Here is a 24,248-nt window from a genome sequence, read left to right on the forward strand (position 1 = left end):
TTATTATAACTTACATAAACATACCAGAACGACAGTCTGATACAGACATCACTGAGGAAATGGAAGGGCAGGGGAGTATCAATTCTCATAGCAAAAACCATTATCCACAATAGTGGAATTTGCACTTCGCCTTCAAAATAAAAGCCCCTTATTGAAGGAGATGCAAACGGATACAAATAGTGTGTCACGTCCTGACCATAGTAAGCTGTTATTTTCTATGGTACACAAAAGCGGAGGGATCAGCGGGCGGAGCTGTTATTTTCTATGGTAGAGTAGGTCAGGGCGTGACAGGTTTTTTTTCTAGTTTAGTTTCTATGTTGTTATGTTCTAGTTTTGCATTTCTATGTTGGGTTTTTGTTTGGGATGATCTCCAATTAGAGGCAGCTGGTCATCGTTGTCTCTAATTGGAGATCATACTTAAGTAGGTGTTTTTCCCACCTGGGTTTGTGGGAGATTGTTTTTGAATTAGTGTATGTTTCACCTCTGCGTCACGGTTTGTTGTTTTGTTTTTTAGTTTATTTGTATGTATTGCATAGTTTCACAGTTCAATAAAATATGTGGAACGATAATCACACTGCACTTTGGTCCGCTCCTTCCTACGACAACCGTGACAGAATCTCCCACCACCAAAGGACCAAGCAGCGTGGAATGGACCAGTGGACTTGGGAGGAGATACTGGACGGGAAAGGACCCTGGAGGCAGGCTGGGGAGTATCGCCGTCCTAAAGAGGAGATTGAGGCAGCGAAAGCGGAGCGGCGATATTACGAGGCACTATACCAACCACGAGGCAAGTGCGAGAGGCAGCCCTCAAATTTTTTGGGGGAGATTGTCAGAGTCAGGGTGGAGACCTGAGCCAACTCCTCGTGCTTACCGTGGGGAGTGAGTGACGAAGCAAGCCCCGTGTTATGCGGTGATGCGCACTGTGTCACCAGTGCGCATTCACAGCCCGGTGCGATCTGTGCCCGTGCCCCGCATTTGTCGAGCTAGGTTGAGCATTCAGTCAGGAAGGGTGGTGCCAGCTCAGCGCTCCTGGTCTCCAGTTCGCCTTCTCGGTCCAGGCTATCCTGCGACGGCTCTGCACACTGTGTCGCCAGTGCGTATTCACAGCCCAGTGCATCCTGTGCCAGCGCCCCGCGTTTTACGGGCGAAAGTAAGCATCCAGCCAGGACGGGTTGTGCCAGCTCTACGCTCGAGACCTCCAGTGCGCCTCCACGGCCCAGTATATCCTGTGCCTGCCCCACGTACCCGGCCTCCAGTGAGTCTATCCAGCCTGGTACGCCCTGTGCTTGCTCCTTGCACTTGCCCTGAGGTGCGTGTTACCAGTCTGGCGCCACCTGTACCAGCCCCACGCATCAGGCCTCCAGTGCGCATTCCCAGTCCAGAGCTTCTGGCGACAGTTCCCAGTCCAGAGTTTCTGGCGACAGTTCCCAGTCCAGAGCTTCCGGCGACAGTTCCCAGTCCAGAGCTTCCGGCGACAGTTCCCAGTCCAGAGCTTCCGGCGACGTTTAGCAGTCTGGAACCTCCGGCGATGGCCCGCAGTCCGGAAACCTCCTGAGACGGCCCGCAGTCCGGAACCTCATGAGACGGCCCGCAGTCCGGAACCTCCTGAGACGGCCCGCAGTCCGGAACCTCCTGAGACGGCCCGCAGTCCGGAACCTCCTGAGATGGCCCGCAGTCCGGAACCTCTTGAGACGGCCCGCAGTCCGGAACCTCTTGAGACGGCCCGCAGTCCGGAGTCTTCAGCGATGGCCCGCAGTCCGGAGTCTTCAGTGACAGTCCGCAGTCCGGATAATTAGTTAATTTAACAAAAAAAGTAACAATCAGTTAATATGGATACATGTAAACTTCCGCATACTTATATTTCACTGTCCAGCCTTACCTATGGATTGTGGATCAATGAAATGGAGTACCAGTCTACTCAGTGACACACACAGAACTGTGAAGAGATTACACAAATATTAGCGTTGTCCCTCATATTGCAGGACTCTGAAACTACTGTGAAATGAGCCACATTAAGCTTGCCAGTCAACCTACTAATTGTATTGGACATTCATATTGCCCTGTACAGCCTTACCTATAGATTGTGGACCAATTAAATGGGGTATCAGTCTACTCATTGACACCCACAGAACACAACTGTGAAAAGTTTACACAAATATTAGCGCCGTAGCTCTTATTGCTGAACTTTGAGAAATTACTATAAAGTGCAATATGAATGTCAATAAGCACAAATTAACTCGTCATTTTTTGGGGATTCATTTAGGCAAACAGCAAATTCCACTATTGTGGCTAATCCTTATTGTTGGTAGCTTACATAGGTGAAAGCTTGTGACTGTACATATCTGTAAAAGTAGATTGCTAACTAAAACTGGTACTTTTGCAATGATTTAAATTGTACCATTATGAATAACAAACAAATAAAAATGTATGAATTGATATAGACTAAAATCTATTGATGCATAAGTGATGACGGGCTCCCGAGTGGCGCAGCGGTCTAAGGCACTGCATCTCAGTGCTAGAGGCGTCACTAGACACAGGTTCGATTCCAGGCTGTATCACAACCAGCCGTGATAGGGAGTCCCAGCGTTGGGTTAGGGTTTGGCCAGGGTAGACCGTCATTGTAAATAAGAGTTTGTTCTTAACTGACTTGCCTAGTTAAATAAAGGTAAAATAAAATGTAAACAAATTAACATATGTTAGATAGTGTTATTTATTACCAGATTCAAATAACATCTAAACTAGGCAAATATAATGTAGCTGGACATACTGTATGCTGCCTCTGGCATAGTAAACAATCTGGTCCAGATTAGGTAACTTCATATGCTGAATATTAACTTCAATATCTATGTAATGTAATCATTAAAATTGTATGAATAGTACATGATATAAAAACCTAAATTGTATATAATTAATGTAAATGATTACGAGTTGTGCTTTATTCTATAAACCTTTCATAATGGCTTAAACGTTGACTAACTGAGTAATCAGTCTTCCCTAAAATGTGTTTTTCAATTGAGAGTTATGCTTTATAAACGTTTACAAATATCTTAAACATATAGACTGATTAAGTTATTAGTCCTACAAAATATGAATCAATAGCTCAATATAAGTGATAAGTTTGGGTATTTAATAAGACAAACAAAATGTTCAACAAACAAACAAATGATAATACAACCACATATATCAAATAAAACTTAATTTATGCCTCAATCACATCATAGAAAATCATCTGAAAATAAATACTGTACATGTTTACAGAGGGCAGGGAGCAGAGGGCAGGGAGCAGAGGGCAAGGAGCAGAGGGCAGGGAGAAGAGGGCAGGGAGCAGAGTGCAAGGAGCAGAGGGCAGAGAGCAGAGGGCAGAGAGCAGAGGGCAGGGAGCAGAGGGCAGGGAGCAGAGGGCAGAGAGCAGAGGGCAGAGAGCAGAGGGCAGAGAGCAGAGGGCAGGGAGCAGAGGGCAGGGAGCAGGGAGCAGAGAGCAGAGGGAAGGGAGCAGAGGGCAGGGAGCAGAGGGCAGGGAGCAGAGTGCAAGGAGCAGAGGGCAGGGAGCAGGGAGCAGAGAGCAGAGGGAAGGGAGCAGAGGGCAGGGAGCAGAGGCCAGGGAGCAGAGGGCAAGGAGCAGGGAGCAGAGGGCAGGGAGCAGAGGGCAGGGAGCAGAGGGCAGGGAGCAGGGAGCAGAGGGCAGCGAGCAGAGGGCAGGGAGCAGAGGGCAGGGAGCAGAGGGCGATATGAGGATCTTATATCTCTTTCATTTCAACATGCCTTTTATTGACAATCTCTTCGTCAGGTCTCCTTTATAAACTAAATTCAGTTCATAATTAAATAATTCAGTTATTTTTCATTTGTGTAAAATACAATTTCAATATGGGAGCAAATCATCCAAATATATTACTTTATTTTAAAAGGTAGATTTCAATTTCAATGTATAGTCTCCTATATTGGTTCAGAAGATATCCCACCATCTTGAAAACAACTGTCATTCTTTCATGTTCGAGTGGATCGTTGTTTTCTTTTACTTAAAAAATACAAATACCTCTGTCTGTCTCTCTGTCGCTCTCCATAACTAGTATTTTAACATGGAAAAGGGAAACAATACATTATACACTACAGAGAATAACTGTACCAATTTAATGCTCTGTACATTATTGCATCAGAAAGCCACAACATATTGCAGCATCGTTTCAAATTAGGGATATTACATAGATATAAATGAAAGGCCCATGGTAACCCTGCCAAACAACAGGGTGATGCAAACAGGTTAACATCAGTTTAATTTCAATTCAGTCAATTCAGTCAGCAAACTGAAAGGAACTGAAGTTTAATTCCTGAATTGACGGTTTTGAAATGGAACAGACCTCATCCCTGGATACAAATGAACACTAATAGATTCTACCTTTTCTCTTAGAAAATAATGACTGATGATTACATAATATACTACAGAAACAAAGTACTGTAAGGGTCTAATCCTGACTTGAGCTCTGCACACTTAACTAACATGTTCTTGAAGAGATTTGAAGTCTCCTGTTGACATCAATGCATCTCAAGTTAAGATTCGGCCCTTATTAAGAAACCAAGAGAATGGTTTCTCTCTCTGAAGTGGGGGCAATGAGAACACTGTTACTAAATGATTTTTTACTATGGCTATCTACTGTAAGTTGCTGCATCAGAAGTAAAGTAAACCAATAATACAGACTGTTTGATGATAAGAAGAGTTGTGGTGTAGAGATTCAGCTTATTGACTTACATAATACAGACAGAACAGAGACCAAAACTCTATTACTGTGTTACAGTCACTGACATCAAGCAACAACTGAAACATTTGACTGATTTCCCACTACTGGGCCAGACCGAGCAGATCCAAGCCAAGCGGTACTGCTCTGGTTTGGTTCCTCATCCACCGTAGTTGCTGGAACCGTGCTGGAAAGGACAATGTGAGAAGAAAATATTCAAGCCAGCTCAGTATGGTTCAGGTCGGCTCTATAGTGTGAATCAGGTGTGACTGTCCTTCTGTCTGGGGGCTGTTATGATAAACACTGTCAAACACGTAGCTAGAACTGTCCATTAATTTAATCAAATAGGAAGACTATGGGTATTCAAGTCATTCAGGAAGTGGTTTGATTCTCTTTATTATACCCCAAGAATCCAATACTTAGACCCTCAGTGGTCTTAGCGGGCCCACTGAACCTCTGTGCTTCATGCCTCAGGGCAATGCACGCAGCCAGAGAAAGGTAAACAAGTTCAATCAAATAAATACACTGTTGTTTGTTCAAGCTTCGCAGTGCAGTAGTCCTCTCAGTTCAGTGCATTGGGTGGGTATTGTATGTACTAGGACATCATCCAGTATGCAGTGCACTCACTGCTCCACAAGGTCAGAGGTCCCCTGGTTCTCTGCTCTTGTCAGTTTCCCTCCGTGTTGCCTCTGGTGCCCTCTCTACCGATACACTGGGTCGTGTTCATTAGGGTACACCGTAGCAAAATATTTTCGCAATGGGAGACAAAAACAAGCATTTCTTATTGGACGAGCTCAGATAGTACCTCACCGTTTTGCTCAGTTTCCTCCCCATTGTACTCAGGCTCTGTCCATTTTCTTCCATTCCCTGCCTACTGAACACGACCCCTGTGTCAAAACCCAGGAATCAATATGGGGTGAAGAGGATAGAGCCAGTGGTGGGCCGGACTGGCCCTGGAGCAGCCCGGAGGAAGGAGGGCATGCAGCCTGGCAGGCCGGCAGTCTGAAAGATGGAGGCGTTGGACCGCGGATGCAGGGAGATGGAGGGGAGGGTGGTGGGGCAGAAGGGGTTGGAGAGAAACGTAGCAGGGGAGATAGGCTTCACCAGGTCCTTCTGAAGAGCCAGCTTGGCCTGGAGGAGAGGAGAGGACAATGGTTTAATGAGGGAGCAAATCTATTTATAAAGCAATTATTCTTATTGATTAGCTACAAAAACAAAAACAAGCTATTATTTTCCATGAGCATGAAGGCGTCTTTAAACCCACTGATGCATAAATATTCCTAAACAGTTTTAAGAAACTGCCAATAAATGTATTAACTATTAATCCCTGAAGTCTAAGCAACTGTTCCTGAGAGGCTTTGATTAGGAACATAGATGATACATACGGCCAGGACTGTGGAGCTGCGTTGTTGTTTATTGTAAGGGCTGTATTTGGGCTTCATCGGTTTCCCAGCTACTCTGTCCTTGTGCCTTCTGCTGGAGATGTGCTAAGAAAATATAACAACAAAAATCAGTGATGTTACTATGGCTGAATCCCATGGGCCCTGGTCAAAAGCAGTACACTATGAAGGTTAAAGGGTGCCATTTGGGACACATTATGTTGAGCCAATATTAACAAGCTTGTAAGGTCCCTTCAAGCTGTAACAAGACAACAAGCATGGTATACAAATGCCTGTCATGAGAGACTACCTGTTTGAGCTGTATTTCTGAGTTGACATGGACATCACAGATCTCACAATGAAACGTTTTGTTCTGTAGTCCGGAACCTTTTAGCACATTGGTGGCCTGTACTTTGAGCTTCGAGCCCGGTCTGGGATAGGCCTTAATTGGACCTGCTCCGTTCCTCGCCTCAAGCATAGTTTTGTGCTTGGAACCTCCAGGGGACAAAATAAATGGCAAAAACATAATTTAGTACATTGAGCACTGAAAATAACTATAGGTAAAACATAAAAAGAACAACATCTAATTTGTTAGGATTAAAAGTAAACCAGCTTTTGTTTTCCCATCCAAAATTCATATTGGTCAGCTTGAGTTCCAACTGTTTTTTTTCTGACCTGGGTATGACATCTGACCTCGCTATAACTACATAACAACGTACATGTCAATGTTAGCTTACATAACAAACATCTGACATATTGTGCCCTTCTGCTTTCAAAGCAATTATGCATTTTTTTTTTACAATAAGGTCAATATGGCGTCTATTGTGATGTTGTGGTCAAGTTGTATACTCGTTGTATAAATATGTTCTGGAAACGTTTTGTTGTCTTTTTAACAACCAGAAAAAATATGTCCATATAACAACCAAAATATGGCATATTTCCCATGACGTCTTGATATCTTCATGACAAAAACCTCTTTACTTTGTAACAGAGTGTTGACCTTGTAAAACCAGTTTACAACCAAATTATTACAATGTGTAGTATATACTGTTTAGGTAGAGTGCTGTGTGAAGGTATTTGTGGACATTGTTGTGAGATGGGTGTTAATGAGAGTTAAGGAGAGACTAAACAAGAACAAGCTGAAAGTCTCTGGGGGAGTAACCTTAAAATACACACACAGAACCACACACACACACACACACACACACACACACACACACACACACACACACACACACACACACACACACACACACACACACACACACACACACACACACACACACACAGAACCACGCACACCCTCCTCAGAGGGAGTAACACTAACGTTAACACGGCGGTGATGAAACAGAAACAGATGCTGGAACACACCTATGTTGTGGGCCTCCAGCTGTGACAGAGAGTTGACGGCCACTTTGCACAGCGAACAATACAGGAGCTTTTTGGCTTTTTCCTCCTCCGACTCTGGCGTGGGCTGAGTTGCTGTAGCAGCAGCAGTGGTGGGGGACACGAGCCCAGGCTTGGTGCTGCTGCCGCCACTGCTGCTAGTCTTCATAACATGCCCCTGTAGTTGTGCTGGCGTAGCTGATGGGGGGCTGGCAGGCGTGGGATCACACAGGACGGGATTACAGGGGCTGTGGACGGACATGGCCATTGATGCTGCCAGGGAGGAGGAGGTGGAGATGATGGGGACGAAAGCATTTGGAGAAGCAAAGGTTTTATCCGCCTCACTGGGAGGCACAGTGATTTGCTCTGAGATCAAGAAAGAGGAAAGGAGGGAGGGGGGAGGTAGAGAGAGACACACGACATCTGACAGTTAGTCCGGGAGCGCTATGGAATATTACAACTTTTAGTGCCACATTTGTTCATATTTTCATTTTGGTGCGTTGTGTAAGAGTCTGATCCCTGGAGGAGGAGAGCTCCTTTTCACACAGCAGCAGCTCAGTAGCAGTAGAAGCAGGACTGAGCTTTTGGGCAGTGTTTTCTGTATCCCTATCTGCGTGTGTGTGTGTACATGTGTGTGCGTATTGTACGTGTGTGTGTCCCCCCCCCCCATTGTGACACTGAGACGCCCTTTACCTCAACCCACTCATAACTATGTTGTACCACAACACAATGGAGGACAGGGCCACAAGGCAAGGCTGCCTGAACCAACACCCACACCCCACACGATCCCTCCACCCTCCACCCTTCCACCCTCCACCCCTTCCCACACGCCACACGCCACACCCACCCTCCAAACCCATGATCCAACGGCCTGCATTAGGAACCCTGCACGTAGCTTTCTATGAATGTCATTCTGCATTCCTCTTCTGAGAGGAAGAGGAAGAGGAATGCAATGGCAATGGCTGACTCTATGACATCTATGACATCTAAAAGCTACACGTTACTACACTGGTCTATATTTGGTCTAAACTATTGTTTGAAACTTCATTAAGCCTAGCTTCATTAAGTCTGATTTCCACTAAAAGTTTTCTATGTACTCTTTGAAGCCAATTTGTAAACTTAACATCAAATATCCTAAGATAAGGTTATCAAAAACATTTGGGTCAAAATGTCTATCTGCACCAACTGGGTCTACAGCGCAGGAGCTAGCAAGGGGTTAGTTATATTAGCATTCCAAAGCAACACATTCATTCACAGATAAGAGATGGAAGGAAACACATCAAAGAGATATTGACAAATATTGGTGCCTGTTTGAATCAGTAAAACTTTGAACTGAATCTAGACCAAAAAATATTAAAGGAACAACCCTGTTTTACCCTTCCCAGGATTTCACCCAGTCAGACTCAAACCTTTAATACAATTACTCGGAAGAGAAAAAATGTCAGAGACGATTTACATAGCTCACAATTACACCAATAATCCAGCATACTGTGTTTGTTCGTTTCAAGACATTACATAAAAGAGAGCCTCTTACGTAAACCGCTAAAGCTAGCAAATGTAATGATTTAGTTCAGGGGTAGGCAATTAGATTCAGCCGCGGGACGATTTTTGTCAGATCACATGGTCGGGGGCCGGAATATAATGTTGCTGTCTGATGAAAACATCTTGTGTCCAAACTGAAACCTTTCAGGAAATGAAAAAAATATACCATATTTTTCCATTAACAAACATATAGCTTTTGAAGTTTCATAATTATTTTGAATACATTTTCTTGGTCCTAAGTCATTAATTGTTCAGAGGCGGTTTTCAATAAATGTAATAAAAATAAAATAAATATTTGTTTCATCTGACAGCGACAATAATTATAATAATTTGTGTATTAAGCCCAAAAATATATTGTATTTGAAAATAACAATAATTTCATACCTTAATTACTGTACATTGAGACATCACATACAGTATGTCTATTTTTTTTTAATTCTTGGGAATACTTGGGAATAGATTTCCAAAATATATACACTACCGTTCAAAAGTTTGGGGTCACCTAGAAATGTCCTTGTTTTTTTTAAAGAAAAGCAATTTTTTTGTCCATTAAAATAACATCAAATTGATCAGAAATACAGCGTAGACATTGTTAATGTTGTAAATGACTATAAATGACTATTGTTGCCGACCCCTGATTTAGTTCTTCAACTCTCTCTAGTTAAACTGAATCTGACTTCAGCCTCTTTGTTTGCCAGAAACCCAGTGAGGAGCAACAACAGCATCCCCCCGACAGAGAGTGGGCCTGCATCCCAAATGGTACCCTATTCCCATGTGCTGAACGGCTTTTGACCAAGGCCCATATGGCTCAGGTGAAATGTAGTAAACTACATAAGGAATAGGGTGCCATTTGGGACTCAGGCTGGGTCTGAACAGAGGCTTGTATTAATATGGCACCATGGCAGCGACCATCAGAGAGAAGAGAACCATCCCAGACATCCAACTAGATAGTCTGTGACACGCACTGTGTGAAAAGACACAGATTATGTCCCACATGGCACCCTATTCCCTATGCAGTGCACTACATAGGGCTCTCGTCAAAAGTAGTGCACTACAGTGCATTCGGAAAGTATTCAGACCCCTTGACTTTTTCCAAATTTTGTTAGGTTACAGCCTTATTCTGAAATAGATTAAATTGTTTATCCTCCCTCATCAATCTAAACACAATACCCCATAATCACAAAGCAAAAACAGGTTTTTAGACATTTTAGCAAAACAAAAGGTGAAATATCACATTTACATAAGTATTCAGACCCTTTACTCAGTACTTTGCTGAATCAAATCAAATAACTTTTTATTGGTCACATACACGTGTTTAGCAGATGTTATTGCGAGTGTAGCGAAATGCTTGTGCTTCTAGTTCTGACAGTGCAGGAATATCTAACAAGTAATATCTAACAATTTCACAACAACTACCTACTATACACAATCTAAGTAAAGGAATGGAATAAGAATATATTCATATGTGGATGAGCAATGTCAGAGCGGCATAGGCTAAGATGCAATAGATAGTATAGAATACAGTATTTACATACGACATGAGTAATGCAATATATGCAAACATTATTAAAGTGACATTATTTAAGTGACTAGTGTTCCATTTATTAAAAATGGTCAATTATTTCAAGTCTGTATGAAGGCAGCAGACTCTCTGTGCTAGTGATGGCTATTTAACAGTCTGATGGCCTAGAGATAGAAGCTGTTTTTCAGTCTCTCGGTCCCAGCTTTGGTTTGATTTTCAGGTCTCTCCAAAGATGTTCGATTGGGTTTAAGTCCGGGCTCTTGCTGGGCCACTCAAGGACATTCAGAGACTTGCCCCGAAGCCACTCCTGCGTTGTTTTGGCTGTGTGCTTAGGGCCGTTGTCCTGTTGGAAGGTGAACCTTCGCCCCAGTCTGAGGTCCTGAGCACTCTGGAGCTGGTTTTCATCAAGGATCTCTCTGTACTTTGCTTCATTCATCTTCCCTCGGTCCCGACTAGTCTTCCAGTCCCTGCTGCTGAAAAACATCCCCATAGCAGGATGCTGCCACCACCGTGCTTCACCGTAGGGATGGTGCCAGGTTTCCTCCAGAAGTGACGCTTGGCATTTAGGCCAAGGAGTTCAATCTTGGTTTCATCAGACCAGATAATCTTGTTTCTCATGGTCTGAGAGTCCTTTAGGTGCCTTTTGGCAAATTCCAAGCAGGCTGTCATGTGCCATTTACCGAGGAGTGGCTTCCGTCTGGTGACTGGATCATAAAGACCTGATTTGTGGAGTGCTGCAGAGATGGTTGTCCTTCTGGAAGGTTCTCCCATCTCCACAGCGGAACTCTGGAGCTCTGTCAGAGTGACCATTGGGTTCTTTGTCACCTCCCTGACCAAGGCCCTTCTCCCCCGATTGCTCAGCGGCCAGCTCTAGGAAGATTCTTGGTGGTTCCAAACTTCTTCCATTTGAGAATGATGGAGGCCACTGTGTTCTTGGGGACCTTCGATGCTGCAGACAGTTTTTGGTACCCTTCCTCAGATCTATGCTTCGACATAATCCTGTCTCGGAGCTCTAAGGAAAAATCCTTCAACCTCATGGCTTGGTTTTTGCTATGACATGCACTGTCAACTGCGGGACCTTATATAGACAGGTGTGTGCCTTTCCAAATCATGTCCAATCAATTGAATTTACCACAGGTGGACTCCAATAAAGTTGAAGAAACATATCAAGGATGATCAAAGGAAACAGGATGCACCTGAGCTCAATTTCGAGTCTCATAGCAAAGGGTCAAAATACTTATGTAAATAAGTATACTGCTCAAAAAAATAAAGGGAACACTTAAACAACACAATGTAACTCCAAGTCAATCACACTTCTGTGAAATCAAACTGTCCACTTAGGAAGCAACACTGATTGACAATAAATTTCACATGCTGTTGTGCAAATGGAATAGACAACAGGTGGAAATTATAGGCAATTAGCAAGACACCCCCAATAAAGGAGTGGTTCTGCAGGTGGTAACCACAGACCACTTCTCAGTTCCTATGCTTCCTGGCTGATGTTTTGGTCACTTTTGAATGCTGGCGGTGCTTTCACTCTAGTGGTAGCATGAGACGGAGTCTACAACCCACACAAGTGGCTCAGGTAGTGCAGCTCATCCAGAATGGCACATCAATGCGAGCTGTGGCAAGAAGGTTTGCTGTGTCTGTCAGCGTAGTGTCCAGAGCATGGAGGCGCTACCAGGAGACAGGCCAGTACATCAGGAGACGTGGAGGAGGCCGTAGGAGGGCAACAACCCAGCAGCAGGACCGCTACCTCCGCCTTTGTGCAAGGAGGAGCAGGGGGAGCACTGCCAGTGCCCTGCAAAATGACCTCCAGCAGGCCACAAATGTGCATGTGTCTGCTCAAACGGTCAGAAACAGACTCCATGAGGGTGGTATGAGGGCCCGACGTCCACAGGTGGGGGTTGTGCTTACAGCCCAACACCGTGCAGGACGTTTGGCATTTGCCAGAGAACACCAAGATTGGCAAATTCGCCACTGGTGCTCTGTGCTCTTCACAGATGAAAGCAGGTTCACACTGAGCACGTGACAGACGTGACAGAGTCTGGAGACGCCGTGGAGAACGTTCTGCTGCCTGCAACATCCTCCAGCATGACCGGTTTGGCGGTGGGTCAGTCATGGTGTGGGGTGGCATTTCTTTGGGGGGCCGCACAGCCCTCCATGTGCTCGCCAGAGGTAGCCTGACTGCCATTAGGTACCGAGATGAGATCCTCAGACCCCTTGTGAGACCATATGCTGGTGCGGTTGGCCCTGGGTTCCTCCTAATGCAAGACAATGCTGGACCTCATGTGGCTGGAGTGTGTCAGCAGTTCCTGCAAGAGGAAGGCATTGATGCTATGGACTGGCCCGCCCGTTCCCCAGACCTGAATCCAATTGAGCACATCTGGGACATCATGTCTCGCTCCATCCACCAACGCCACGTTGCACCACAGACTGTCCAGGAGTTGGCGGATGCTGTAGTCCAGGTCTGGGAGGAGATCCCTCAGGAGACCATCCGCCACCTCATCAGGAGCATGCCCAGGCGTTGTAGGGAGGTCATACAGGCACGTGGAGGCCACACACACTACTGAGCCTCATTTTGACTTGTTTTAAGGACATTACATCAAAGTTGGATCAGCCTGTAGTGTGGTTTTCCACTTTAAAATCCAGACCAAATCCAGACCTCCATGGGTTGATAAATTGGATTTCCATTGATTATTTTTGTGTGATTTTGTTGTCAGCACATTCAAATATGTAAAGAAAAAAGTATTTAATAAGATTATTTCATTCATTCAGATCTAGGATGTGTTATTTTAGTGTTCCCTTTATTTTTTTGAGCAGTATATATATATATTTTTCTCGCTTTGTCATTATGGAGTATTGTGTGTAGATTGATGAGGAAAAACATGAATTGAATCCATTTAATAATAAGGCTGTAACGTTATAATATGTGGAAAAAGGGAAGGGGTCTGAATACTTTCTGAATGCACTGTATATAGGGAATAAAGTGCCGTGGCATGGAGACAAAGAATACTAACGAGTAGCATCGCTGTCTCATTATATTTTACATTTACATTTTACTCATCTAGCAGACGCTCTCATCCAGAGTGACTTATAATTAGTGCATTCATCTTAATATAGCTAGGTGAGATAACCACATATCACAGTCGTAGTAAGTTCATTTTTCCTTTTCAGCAAAGTCAGTGCTAGTACGTTATAGAACTTCTACCTAATCTCTGAAGATGTAACTCTACATTAGAGGGCTGAGCAGTGAGTTTCTGTCTGTGTCCCAAATGGCACCCTATCACCTATACAGAGCACTACTTTTGATCATGCGATGCAATTTCTGAAGCCCTCTAACCTTCTGCTGGGCTCTCCTCAGATGTGAGGCCAGATAGTGTGACTTTTTAAAAATCAAGATTCAACAGAAATGACTGCAAATGTACATTTTACAACACTTTGCTTTGGATTTGAAGCTTTCTTTTCTTCCTTGGTTGGTAACATGCTTACCATACATCTGGTATATTCTGACTATATTCACCTATACATTAGACATGAGATATTATCATCTTTCCCCTATACAAGACTGAAACATGGAGAGAAATGGATGACATACAAGACTGAAGCATGGAGAGGAATGGATGATATACAAGACTGAAGCATGGAGAGGAATGGATGACAAACACGACTGTAGCATGGAGAGGAATGGATGCCATACAAGACTGAATCATTCGGAGGAATGGAAGACATACAAGACTGAAGCATGGAGAGGAATGGATGACATACAAGACTGAAGCATGGAGAGGAATGGATGACATACAAGACTGAAGCATGGGGAGGAATGGATGACAAACAAGACTGAAGCATGGAGAGGAATGGATGACATACAAGACTGAAGCATTTGGAGGAATGGAAGACATACAAGACTGAAGCATGGAAAGGAATGGATGACATACAAGATTGTAGCATGGAGAGGAATGGATGACAAACAAGACTAAAGCATAGAGAGGAATGGATGACATACAAGACTGAAGCATGGATAGGAATGGATGACGTACAAGACTAAAGCATGGAGAGAAATGGATGACATACAAGACTGAAGCATGGAGAGGAATGGATGACATACAAGACTAAAGCATGGAGAGAAATGGATGACATAGAAGACTGAAGCATGGAGAGGAATGGATGATATACAAGACTGAAGCATGGAGAGGAATGAATTACATACAAGACTGAAGCATGGAGAGGAATGGATGACATACAAGAATGAAGCATGGAGATAAATGGATGATATACAAGACTGAAGCATGGAGAGGAATGGATGACATACAAGACTAAAGCATGGAGAGAAATGGATGACATAGAAGACTGAAGCATGGAGAGGAATGGATGATATACAAGACTGAAGCATGGAGAGGAATGGATGACATACAAGACTGAAGCATGGAGAGGAATGGATGACATACAAGACTGAAGCATGGAGAGGAATGGATGACATACAAGACTGAAGCATGGAGAGGAATGGATGACATACAAGACTGAAGCATGGAGAGGAATGGATGACAAACAAGACTGAAGCATGGAGAGGAATGGATGACATAGAAGACTGAAGCATTCAGAGGAATGGAAGACATACAAGACTAAAGCATGGAGAGGAATGGATGACATATAAGACTGAAGCATGGAGAGGAATGGATGACATACAAGACTGAAGCATGGAGAGGAATGGATGACATATAAGACTAAAGCATGGAGAGGAATGGATGACATATAAGACTGAAGCATGGAGAGGAATGGATGATATACAAGACTGAAGCATGGAGAGGAATGGATGATATACAAGACTGAAGCATGGAGAGGAATGGATGACATACAAGACTGAAGCATGGAGAGGAATGGATGACATACAAGACTGAAGCATGGAGAGGAATGGATGACATACAAGACCAAAAGTTTCCATATACCTGATTTGTCAGAGTTGCTGACCATGACAGAGTTGGGTGAGGTGGTGGTGGTGATTTTCATTGCACTGTCCAGAGAAGGAGGAAGAGTAGGAGGAGGAGGGGAACTCTTGGGCGGCTTATTCTTGGTGTTCTCCTGTGCTTTGAGCTTCTTGGCATGTTTACTGCCTTTGTAGTGTGCCTCGGCTTGGCTCTACAGAAGGAGAACAAATGAACCATGCAATCAGGCTCGTTTCTCACACAACGGGTCTTAGTCTCACATCATGGACTGCAATCACACACACGGGGGCATACACAGACACACACACACACACACACACACACACACACACACACACACACACACACACACACACACACACACACACACACACACACACACACACACACACACACACATACACACACACACACACACACACAACTCTTTACTTTGTAACAGAGTGTTGACCTTGTAAAACCAGTTTACAACCAAATTATTACAATGTGTAGTATATACTGTTTAGGTAGAGTGCTGTGTGAAGGAATTTGTGGACATTGTTGTGAGATGGGTGTTAATGAGAGTTAAGGAGAGACTAAACAAGAACAAGCTGAAAGTCTCTGGGGGAGTAACCTTAACACACACACTCTTCAATCACTCCGAGGAAAAACACAGCTTTCAATAGGCAGGCCCAATCAGAGGGAAAATGAGAGAGATGCTTGAAAGTGTTTGATTTGTAGAGCGGATCAGGATATTAGGATTTTCATAAAGCCGACGGGAGGAAGTTGTGTGTGTGTGTGCGTGTGCGTGTGCGTGTGTGTGTGTGTGTGTGTGTGTGTGTGTGTGTGTGTGAGAGAGAGAGAGAGCTTTAGACTAAATGTATTCTTGGTAAGAAAATAAATGAACAAGAAATGCAATCTAGTGAATGAGTATTATAGACGTCACTGCTTGCTTAGGGAGTACCGCTTCCTCCTGATCCTTGCTAGCATATGTGACCGCCCTCCTTGACAACATACCAACCATTTGAGCTATTGAAAAACATCTAATTAGCTAGCTCCATCCGTGACATTTCAAGCTAGCAGTGGAGTGAGCTTACACCTGGCAAACCGGTGTGCCTGGCACCTACTACCATACCCTGTTCAAAAGCACTTAAATCTTGTGTCTTGCCCATTCACCCTCTGAATTGCACAGATACACAATCCATGTCTCAATTGTCTCAAGGCTTAAAAATCATGATTGAAGTGAATTTAACAAGTGACATCAATAAGGGATCATAGCTTTCACCTGGATTCATCTGGTCAGTCTATGTCACGGAAAGAGCAGGTGTTCCTAATGTTTGTACACTCATTGTATATCAGGGGTGGGTAAACTACAGGGGGAGGGGCATACTAGATAGAAAGTATGTAGAAATTATCAATAGACATATATTTTCAAATAACTGCACTTTTTCTGGCACACAAATTGATATATATACAGTACCCGTCAAAAGTTTGACACACCTACTCAGAGTTTTTCTTTATTTTCAATATTTTCCACATTGTAGAATAATAGTGTAGACATCAAAACAATGAAATGACAGATATGGAATCATGTAGTAACCAAAAAAGTGTTAAACAAATCAAAATATATTTCATATTTGAGATTCTTCAAAGTAGCCACCCTTTACCTTGATGACAACCAGATCTCAACCAGCTTCATGAGGTAGTCCCCTGTAATGCATTTCAATTAACAGGTGTGCCTTATTAAAAGTTAATTTGTGGAATTACTTTCCTTCTTAATGTGTTTGAGCCAATCAGTTGTGTTGTGACAAGGTAGGGGTGGTATACAGAAGATAGCCCTATTTGATAAAAAGTCCATATTATGGCAAGAACAGCTCAAATAAGCAAAGAGAAATGACAGTCCATCATTACTTTAAGACATGAAGGTCAGTCAATGGGGAAAATTTCAAGAACTTTCAAAGTTTCTTAAAGTGCAGTCGCAAAAACCATCAAGTGCTGTGATGAAACTGGCTCTTATGAGGACAGCCACAGGAAAGGAAGACCCAGAGTTACCTCTGCTGCAGAGGATAAGTTCATTAGAGTTAACTGCACCTCAGACTGCAGCCCAAATAAATGCTTCACAGAGATCAAGTAACAGACATATTTCAACATCAACTGTTCAGAGGAGACTGTGTGAATCAGACGTTCTTGGTTGAATTGTTGCAAAGAAACCACTATTAAAGGACACCAATAAGAAGAAGAGACTTGCTTGAGCCAAGAAACACGAGCAATGGACATTAGACCGGTGGAAATCTGTCCTTTGGTCTGATGAGTCCAAATTTGAGATTTCTGGTTCCAACTGCTGTGTCTTTGTGAGACGCAGAGTAGGTGAACGGATGATCTTCGCATGTGTGGTTCCCACCGTGAAGCATGGAGGAGGAGGTTTGATGATGCTTTGCTGGTGACACTGTCTGTGATTTATTTAGAATTCAAGGCACACTTAACCAGCACAGCTACCACAGCATTCTGCAGTTATACGCCATCCCATCTGGTTTGTGCTTAGTTGGGGGGAGGCAGGTAGCCTAGTGGTTAGAGCGTTGGACTAGCAACCAAAAGGTTGCAAGATCAAATCCCCGAGCTGACATACTAAAAATCTGTCGTTCTGCCCCTGACCAAGGCAGTTAACCCACTGTTCCTAGGCTGTCATTGAAAATAAGAATTTGTTCTTAACTGACTTGCCTAGTTTAAAAAAAACATTTTTCAACAGGACAATGACCCAAAACACACTTCCAGGCTGTGTAAGGGCTATTTAACCAAGAAGGAGAGTGATGGAGTGCTGCATCAGATGACCTGACCTCAACCCAATTGAGATGGTTTGGGATGAGTTGGACCACAGAGTGAAGGAAAAGCAGCCAACAAGTGCTCAGCATATGTGGGAACTCCTTCAAGATTGTTGGAAAAGCATTCCTCATGAAGCTAGTTGAGAGAATGCCAAGAGTGTAAAAGCTGTCATCAAGGCAAAGGGTGGCTACTTTGAAAAATCTAAAATATATATTTTTATTTGTTTAACACTTTTTTGGTTGCTACATGATTCCATGTGTTATTTCATAGTTTTGATGTCTTCACTATTATTCTACAATGTAGAAAATAGTAAAAATAAAGAAAAACCCTTGAATGAGTAGCTGTCCATCGCTTTTATTGGTAGTCACAGTCTTGTTCCACCACTGTAACTCCCGTACGGACTAAGGAGAGGCAAGGGTCGAGAGCCATGCGTCCCCCGAAACACGACCCCGCCAAGCCACACTTCTCTTGACACACTGTCCGCTTAACCCGGAAGCCAGTCGCACCAATGTGTCGGAGGAAACTACAAGGAGTCGCTAGAGCGCAATGGGCCAACCCGGACGATGCTGGCCCAATTGTGTGCCGCCTCATGGATCTCCTGGTCGCGGCCGGCTACGACACAGCCCGGCATCATACCTCCATCTGTAGTGACGCCTCTAGCACTGCGCTGCAGTGATTTAGATCGCTGCACCACTTGGGAATGACTTTGCTGCACCACCTTGCGAATTGATTTTGATGGACAAATCGGTCAAGAAAAACATCTGTTGGGCCTCAGTTGAATTATTTGTCAAATACAATATTTGTCATGGCATTTTTCTTGAACCATGATCCTCTTCTATGAGATGGAAGACTCCGGCCTCAATTACTTTTAAAGGTATATGATCCTATTCATCACACATATATCTTTCAAATCCCTGTGGCTATAGGAAAGGATTACTGCCGCTACCTTGCTCTCAAACCAAGTTGCATAATTTGAGGATGCAAACTGAAGTGAAGATATCCCTGTGCTTATAACATTTACAGAAAACCCATAGGTATCCATGGAAATTCAGAACCTCCAACCAGGAGTAAGAATTATCTTTTGAGAAAGTCACTGAGTTGTGGGCACATGAGTCACTTGTGAAATTAGATTACTGCTGTGACTCAAGTGTTGCATCCCCAATGGCACCCTATGGGCCCTGGTCAAAAGTAGTTCACTATATAGGTAATAGGGTGCCATTGGGGATGTACCCAAGATGACTCACCCATACTACCGGGGTGACCACAAGTCAGATGAAACACCAGAGGAAATGGAAAATCAAGTGTTTTCTCTGTCACATATCAAATTAGACAATATGTGTGTGTGTGTGTGTGTGTGTGTGGATATGGTGTGTGTATGAATGAGAGAAGGGTTTAAAGATCTGCTTTCCCGATAAGTGATATTTTCACCCCATTCTCAGCCCTGATTTCAATATTTTTTCTAAGAAAGCATTTATGAATAGATATAGTGGAACAATCCTTTTAATAATAGATATTTTGCAAAGATAAGATAATTAACAACTGAGCAGCAGCTGCTGAAAAAAATGAGCTCCTACAAATATTGAAATTTACATTTAAAAAAAAAATAGTTTTTTAGAATGAAGTAGATTGGAAAAAAGCAAAAGAAAACTGCAAGACTGAATTGGAGACAAAACAAGCAACAAACAAAGAAGATAGTTACTTTTTCAAAAGCCTATCTTTCATAAAATTGTACAGATATCTTAGCTAGCTGAATTGTTTACCAGTTGCTAAGCAGTTGCTAGGGACTTTCCTGGAAGAAGCTAGCTAGTTAACAAAGAATAACAAAGAATATCTAGTTAATAGAAGAAAAGAAAGACAAAATAAGGGCAGAAGAAAAAGGACATCAAAGTGAAACAGTCCTCTAAAGACACAAGAGACAATAGTACAAGAAACAACGCTTCTATTGCGTTTATATTCTATTTCTATAGCTTCTTCAAGGTTTCCAAGATGGCGTAGCAGTCAGACGTCCTTTGTCCTCGTCTTGTCCCGTGTGTATGTATTTGATGTCTTTTTGTCTTTTTCTTCACATATCTTTTTGTATATTTTTTCTAGAAACTCAACTTCAAAACTCTCCTGCAACCCGCTTCACCAAATGTGGTGCTGATCTGTTTTTTTAATTTGTAATTTTTCTTCAAAAGTATTATTCACCTCGTAAAGCTTTCGCCAGTTTTGTACAACGCGACTCAGACCAGAGCATACCGTACCTATTTTCTCTCCATATCCCCGAATTTCTACCGCAAGCTCTGGACATTTACACCTGGATCTTGCAGCTAACTAGCTGCTATCCGAGTGACTATTGGCTAACGTCAATTCCGGAGCAAACACCAATTATCAAGAGCACCTCCTCCCAGCTGCCCACTGCACTGAGGATAGAAAATTCTGTCACCACCGATAAACCCACTATAATTGAGAATTTCAATAAGCATTTTACTACAGCTGGCCATGTTTTCCACCTGACCACCCCTACCCCGGTCAACAGCACTGCACCCCCCACAGCAACTCGCCCAAGCCTTCCCCATTTCTCCTTCTCCCAAATCCAGTCAGCTGATGTTCTGAAAGAGCTGCAAAATCTGGACCCCCACAAATCAGCCGGGCTAGACAATCTGGACCCTTTCTTTCTAAAATGATCTGCCGAAATTGTTGCAACCCCTATTACTAGCCTGTTCAACCTCTCTTTCGTGTCATCTGAGATTCCCAGAGATTGGAAAGCAGCTGTGGTCATCCCCCTCTTCAAAGGGGGGATACTCTTGACCCAAACTGCTACAGACCTATATCTATCCTACCCTGCCTTTCTAAGGTCTTCGAAAGCCAAGTTAACTTCTTAAGGTATAGGGGGCAGTATTTTCCTGGCCGGATGAAAAAACGTACCCAAATTAAACGGCCTACTACTCGGGCCCAGGAACTAGAATATGCATATTATTAGTAGATTTGGATAGAAAACACTCTGAAGTTTCTAAAACTGTTTGAATGATGTCTGTGAGTATAACAGAACTCATATGGCAGGCAAAAACCTGAGAAAAATCTAACCAGGAAGTGAGAATTCTGGTGCTTGTAGTCCTTTCAAGTCATTGCCAATCAAACACACAGTGATTTAGGGTTCATGTTGCACTTCCTAAGGCTTCCACTAGATGTCAACAGTCTTTAGAAAGTTGTTTGAGGCGTCTATGATGAACAGAGAGCGAACAAGAAGGTGGGGAAGTTGGTGACCCAGGGAAGGACATCAGTTCATTGGCGCGCATTCACATGAGAGGTAGCTGTGTTCCAAAAAGTTTTTCAAGACAATGGAATCGTCCGGTTGGAATATTATTGAAGTTTCTTGTTATAAAGGCCCTAAAGATTGATGCTATACAACGTTTGACATGTTTGAACGAACGTAAATATAACTTTTTTTACTTTTCGTCGTGACATTTTCCGCACGCTTCCTACACTTGGAGTAGCTAACTGAATGCGCTAACAACAAGGAGCTATTTGGACATAAATTATGGACTTTATCGAACAAAGCAACATTTATTGTGGACCTGGTATTCCTGGAAGTGCCTTCTGATGAAGATCATCAAAGGTAAGTGAATATTTCTAATGCTATTTAATATTTTAGATGACTCCAAAATGGTGGGTATCTGTATTGCCTAGTGTATTTTTCTGAGCGCAGTACTCAGATTATTGCAAAGTGTGCTTTCCTCTTGAAGCTTTTTTGAAATCTATCACAGCGTTAGCATAAAGGAGATGTTCATCTATAATTCTTTGAATGACAGTTTAATATTTTATCAATGTTTATGACGAGTATTTTTGTAAATTGTTGTGCTGATTCACCGGCAGTATTGGAGGCAAAATATTTTCTGAACATCACGCGCCAATGGAAAATGGGGTTTATGGATATAAATATGAACTTGATCGAACAAAAAATACATGTATTGTGTAACATGATGTCCTAGGAGTGTCATCTGATGAAGATCGTCAAAGGTTAGTGCTTCATTTAGCTGTGTTTTGGGTATTTGTGATGCATCTAGTTGCTTGGAAAATGGCTGTGTGGTTATTTGTGTATATGTACTCTCCTAACAAAATCTAATGTTTTGCTTTCGCTGTAAAGCCTTTTTGAAATCGGACAACATGGTTCGATTCAGGAGAAGTGTATCTATAAAATGGTGTAAAATAGTCCTATGTTTGAGAACTTTGAATTTTGACATTTTGTGGTTTTGAATTTGGCGCTCTGATTTTTCACTGGCTGTTGAATAGTGTGAACCGAACCGAGAGAGGTTAACAAACTGATCACCGACCATTTCGAATCCCACCGTACCTTCTCCGCTATGCAATTTGGTTTCAGAGCTGGTCATGGGTGCACCTCAGCCACGCTCAAGGTCCTAAATGATATCTTAACCGCCATCGATAAGAAACAGTACTGTGCAGCCGTATTCATTGACCTGGCCAAGGCTTTCGACTCTGTCAATCACCACATTCTTATCGGCAGACTCAACAGCCTTGGTTTCTCAAATGATTGCCTCGACTGGTTCACCAACTACTTCTCCGACAGAGTTCAGTGTGTCAAATCTGAGGGCCTGTTGTCCGGGCCTCTGGCAGTCTCTATGGGGGTGCCACAGGGTTCAATTCTTGGGCCGACTCTCTTCTCTGTATATATCAATGATGTCGCTCTTGCTGCTGGTGAGTCTCTGATCCACCTCTACGCAGACGACACCATTCTGTATACTTCTGGCCCATCTTTGGACACTGTGTTAACAACCCTCCAGACGAGCTTCAATGCCATACAACTCTCCTTCTGTGGCCTACAACTGCTCTTAACCTGTTGGGGATAGGGGGCAGTATTTGCACGGCCGGATAAAAAACGTACCCGATTTAATCTGGTTACTACTCCTGCCCAGTAACTAGAATATGCATATAATTATTGGCTTTGGATAGAAAACACCCTAAAGTTTCTAAAACTGTTTGAATGGTGTCTGTGAGTATAACAGAACTCATATGGCAGGCAAAAACCTGAGAAGATTCCTTACAGGAAGTGGCCTGTCTGACAAATCCTTGAGCTTCTTGACTCTGTTTATTGAAGACTGAGGATCTTTGCTGTAACGTGACACTTCCTACGGCTCCCATAGGCTCTCAGAAGGCGGGAAAAAGCTGAATGATGTAATTCCAGCCCCAGGCTGAAACACATTAGCGCTTTTGGCAAGTGCTCTATCAGAGGACAATGGGCTGAGGCGCGTGCACGAGTCGACCCCATGCTTTTATTTTCTTTCGTCTTTTAACCTAAACACAGATTCCCGGTCGGAATATTATCGCTTTTTTACGAGAAAAATTGCATAAAAATTGATTTTAAACAGCTGTTGACATGCTTCGAAGTACAGTAATAGAATATTTAGAATTTTTTTGTCACGAAATGCGTCGTGCTCGTCACCCTTCTTTACCATTCGGATAGTGTCTTGAACGCAGGAACAAAACAGAGGATATTTGGATATAACTATGGATTATTTGGAACCAAACCAACATTTGTTATTGAAGTAGAAGTCCTGGGAGTGCATTCTGACGAAGAACACCAAAGGTAATAACATTTTTCTTATAGTAAATCTGACTTTGGTGAGTGCTAAACTTGCTGGGTGTCTAAATAGCTAGCCCTGTGATGCCGGGCTATCTACTCAGAATATTGCAAAATGTGCTTTCACTGAAAAGCTATTTTAAAATCGGACATATCGAGTGCATAGAGGAGTTCTGTCTCTATAATTCTTAAAATAATTGTTATGCTTTTTGTGAACGTTTATCGTGAGTAATTTAGTAAATTTTTTGTAAATTCACCGGAAGTTTGCGGGGGGTATGCTAGTTCTGAATGTTACATGCTAATGTAAAAAGCTGGTTTTTGATATAAATATGAACTTGATTGAAAAAAACATGCATGCATTGTATAACA

General features: G+C 43.0%; 1 protein-coding gene across 3 annotated transcripts in view; it reads right to left on the minus strand.

The window, feature by feature from the left end:
* Positions 1-3,841: 3,841 nt before the first annotated feature.
* LOC115161000 (zinc finger protein 385B) overlaps positions 3,842-24,248 on the minus strand; it is a 176,863-nt gene continuing 156,456 nt past the window's right edge. For all 3 annotated transcript variants that reach the window (XM_029711631.1, XM_029711629.1, XM_029711630.1), the window contains exons 5-9: positions 15,506-15,695; positions 7,481-7,861; positions 6,420-6,604; positions 6,116-6,217; positions 3,842-5,861 (exon numbers count right to left, since the gene is read on the minus strand). In XM_029711631.1, coding sequence (XP_029567491.1) covers positions 5,637-5,861; positions 6,116-6,217; positions 6,420-6,604; positions 7,481-7,861; positions 15,506-15,695 — 1,083 coding nt within the window. In that variant the 3' untranslated portion in view covers positions 3,842-5,636. The remainder of the gene's footprint in view (positions 5,862-6,115; positions 6,218-6,419; positions 6,605-7,480; positions 7,862-15,505; positions 15,696-24,248) is intronic.

This window comes from Salmo trutta, chromosome 24 (assembly GCF_901001165.1).
Source record: "Salmo trutta chromosome 24, fSalTru1.1, whole genome shotgun sequence".
Classification (NCBI taxonomy): domain Eukaryota; kingdom Metazoa; phylum Chordata; class Actinopteri; order Salmoniformes; family Salmonidae; genus Salmo; species Salmo trutta.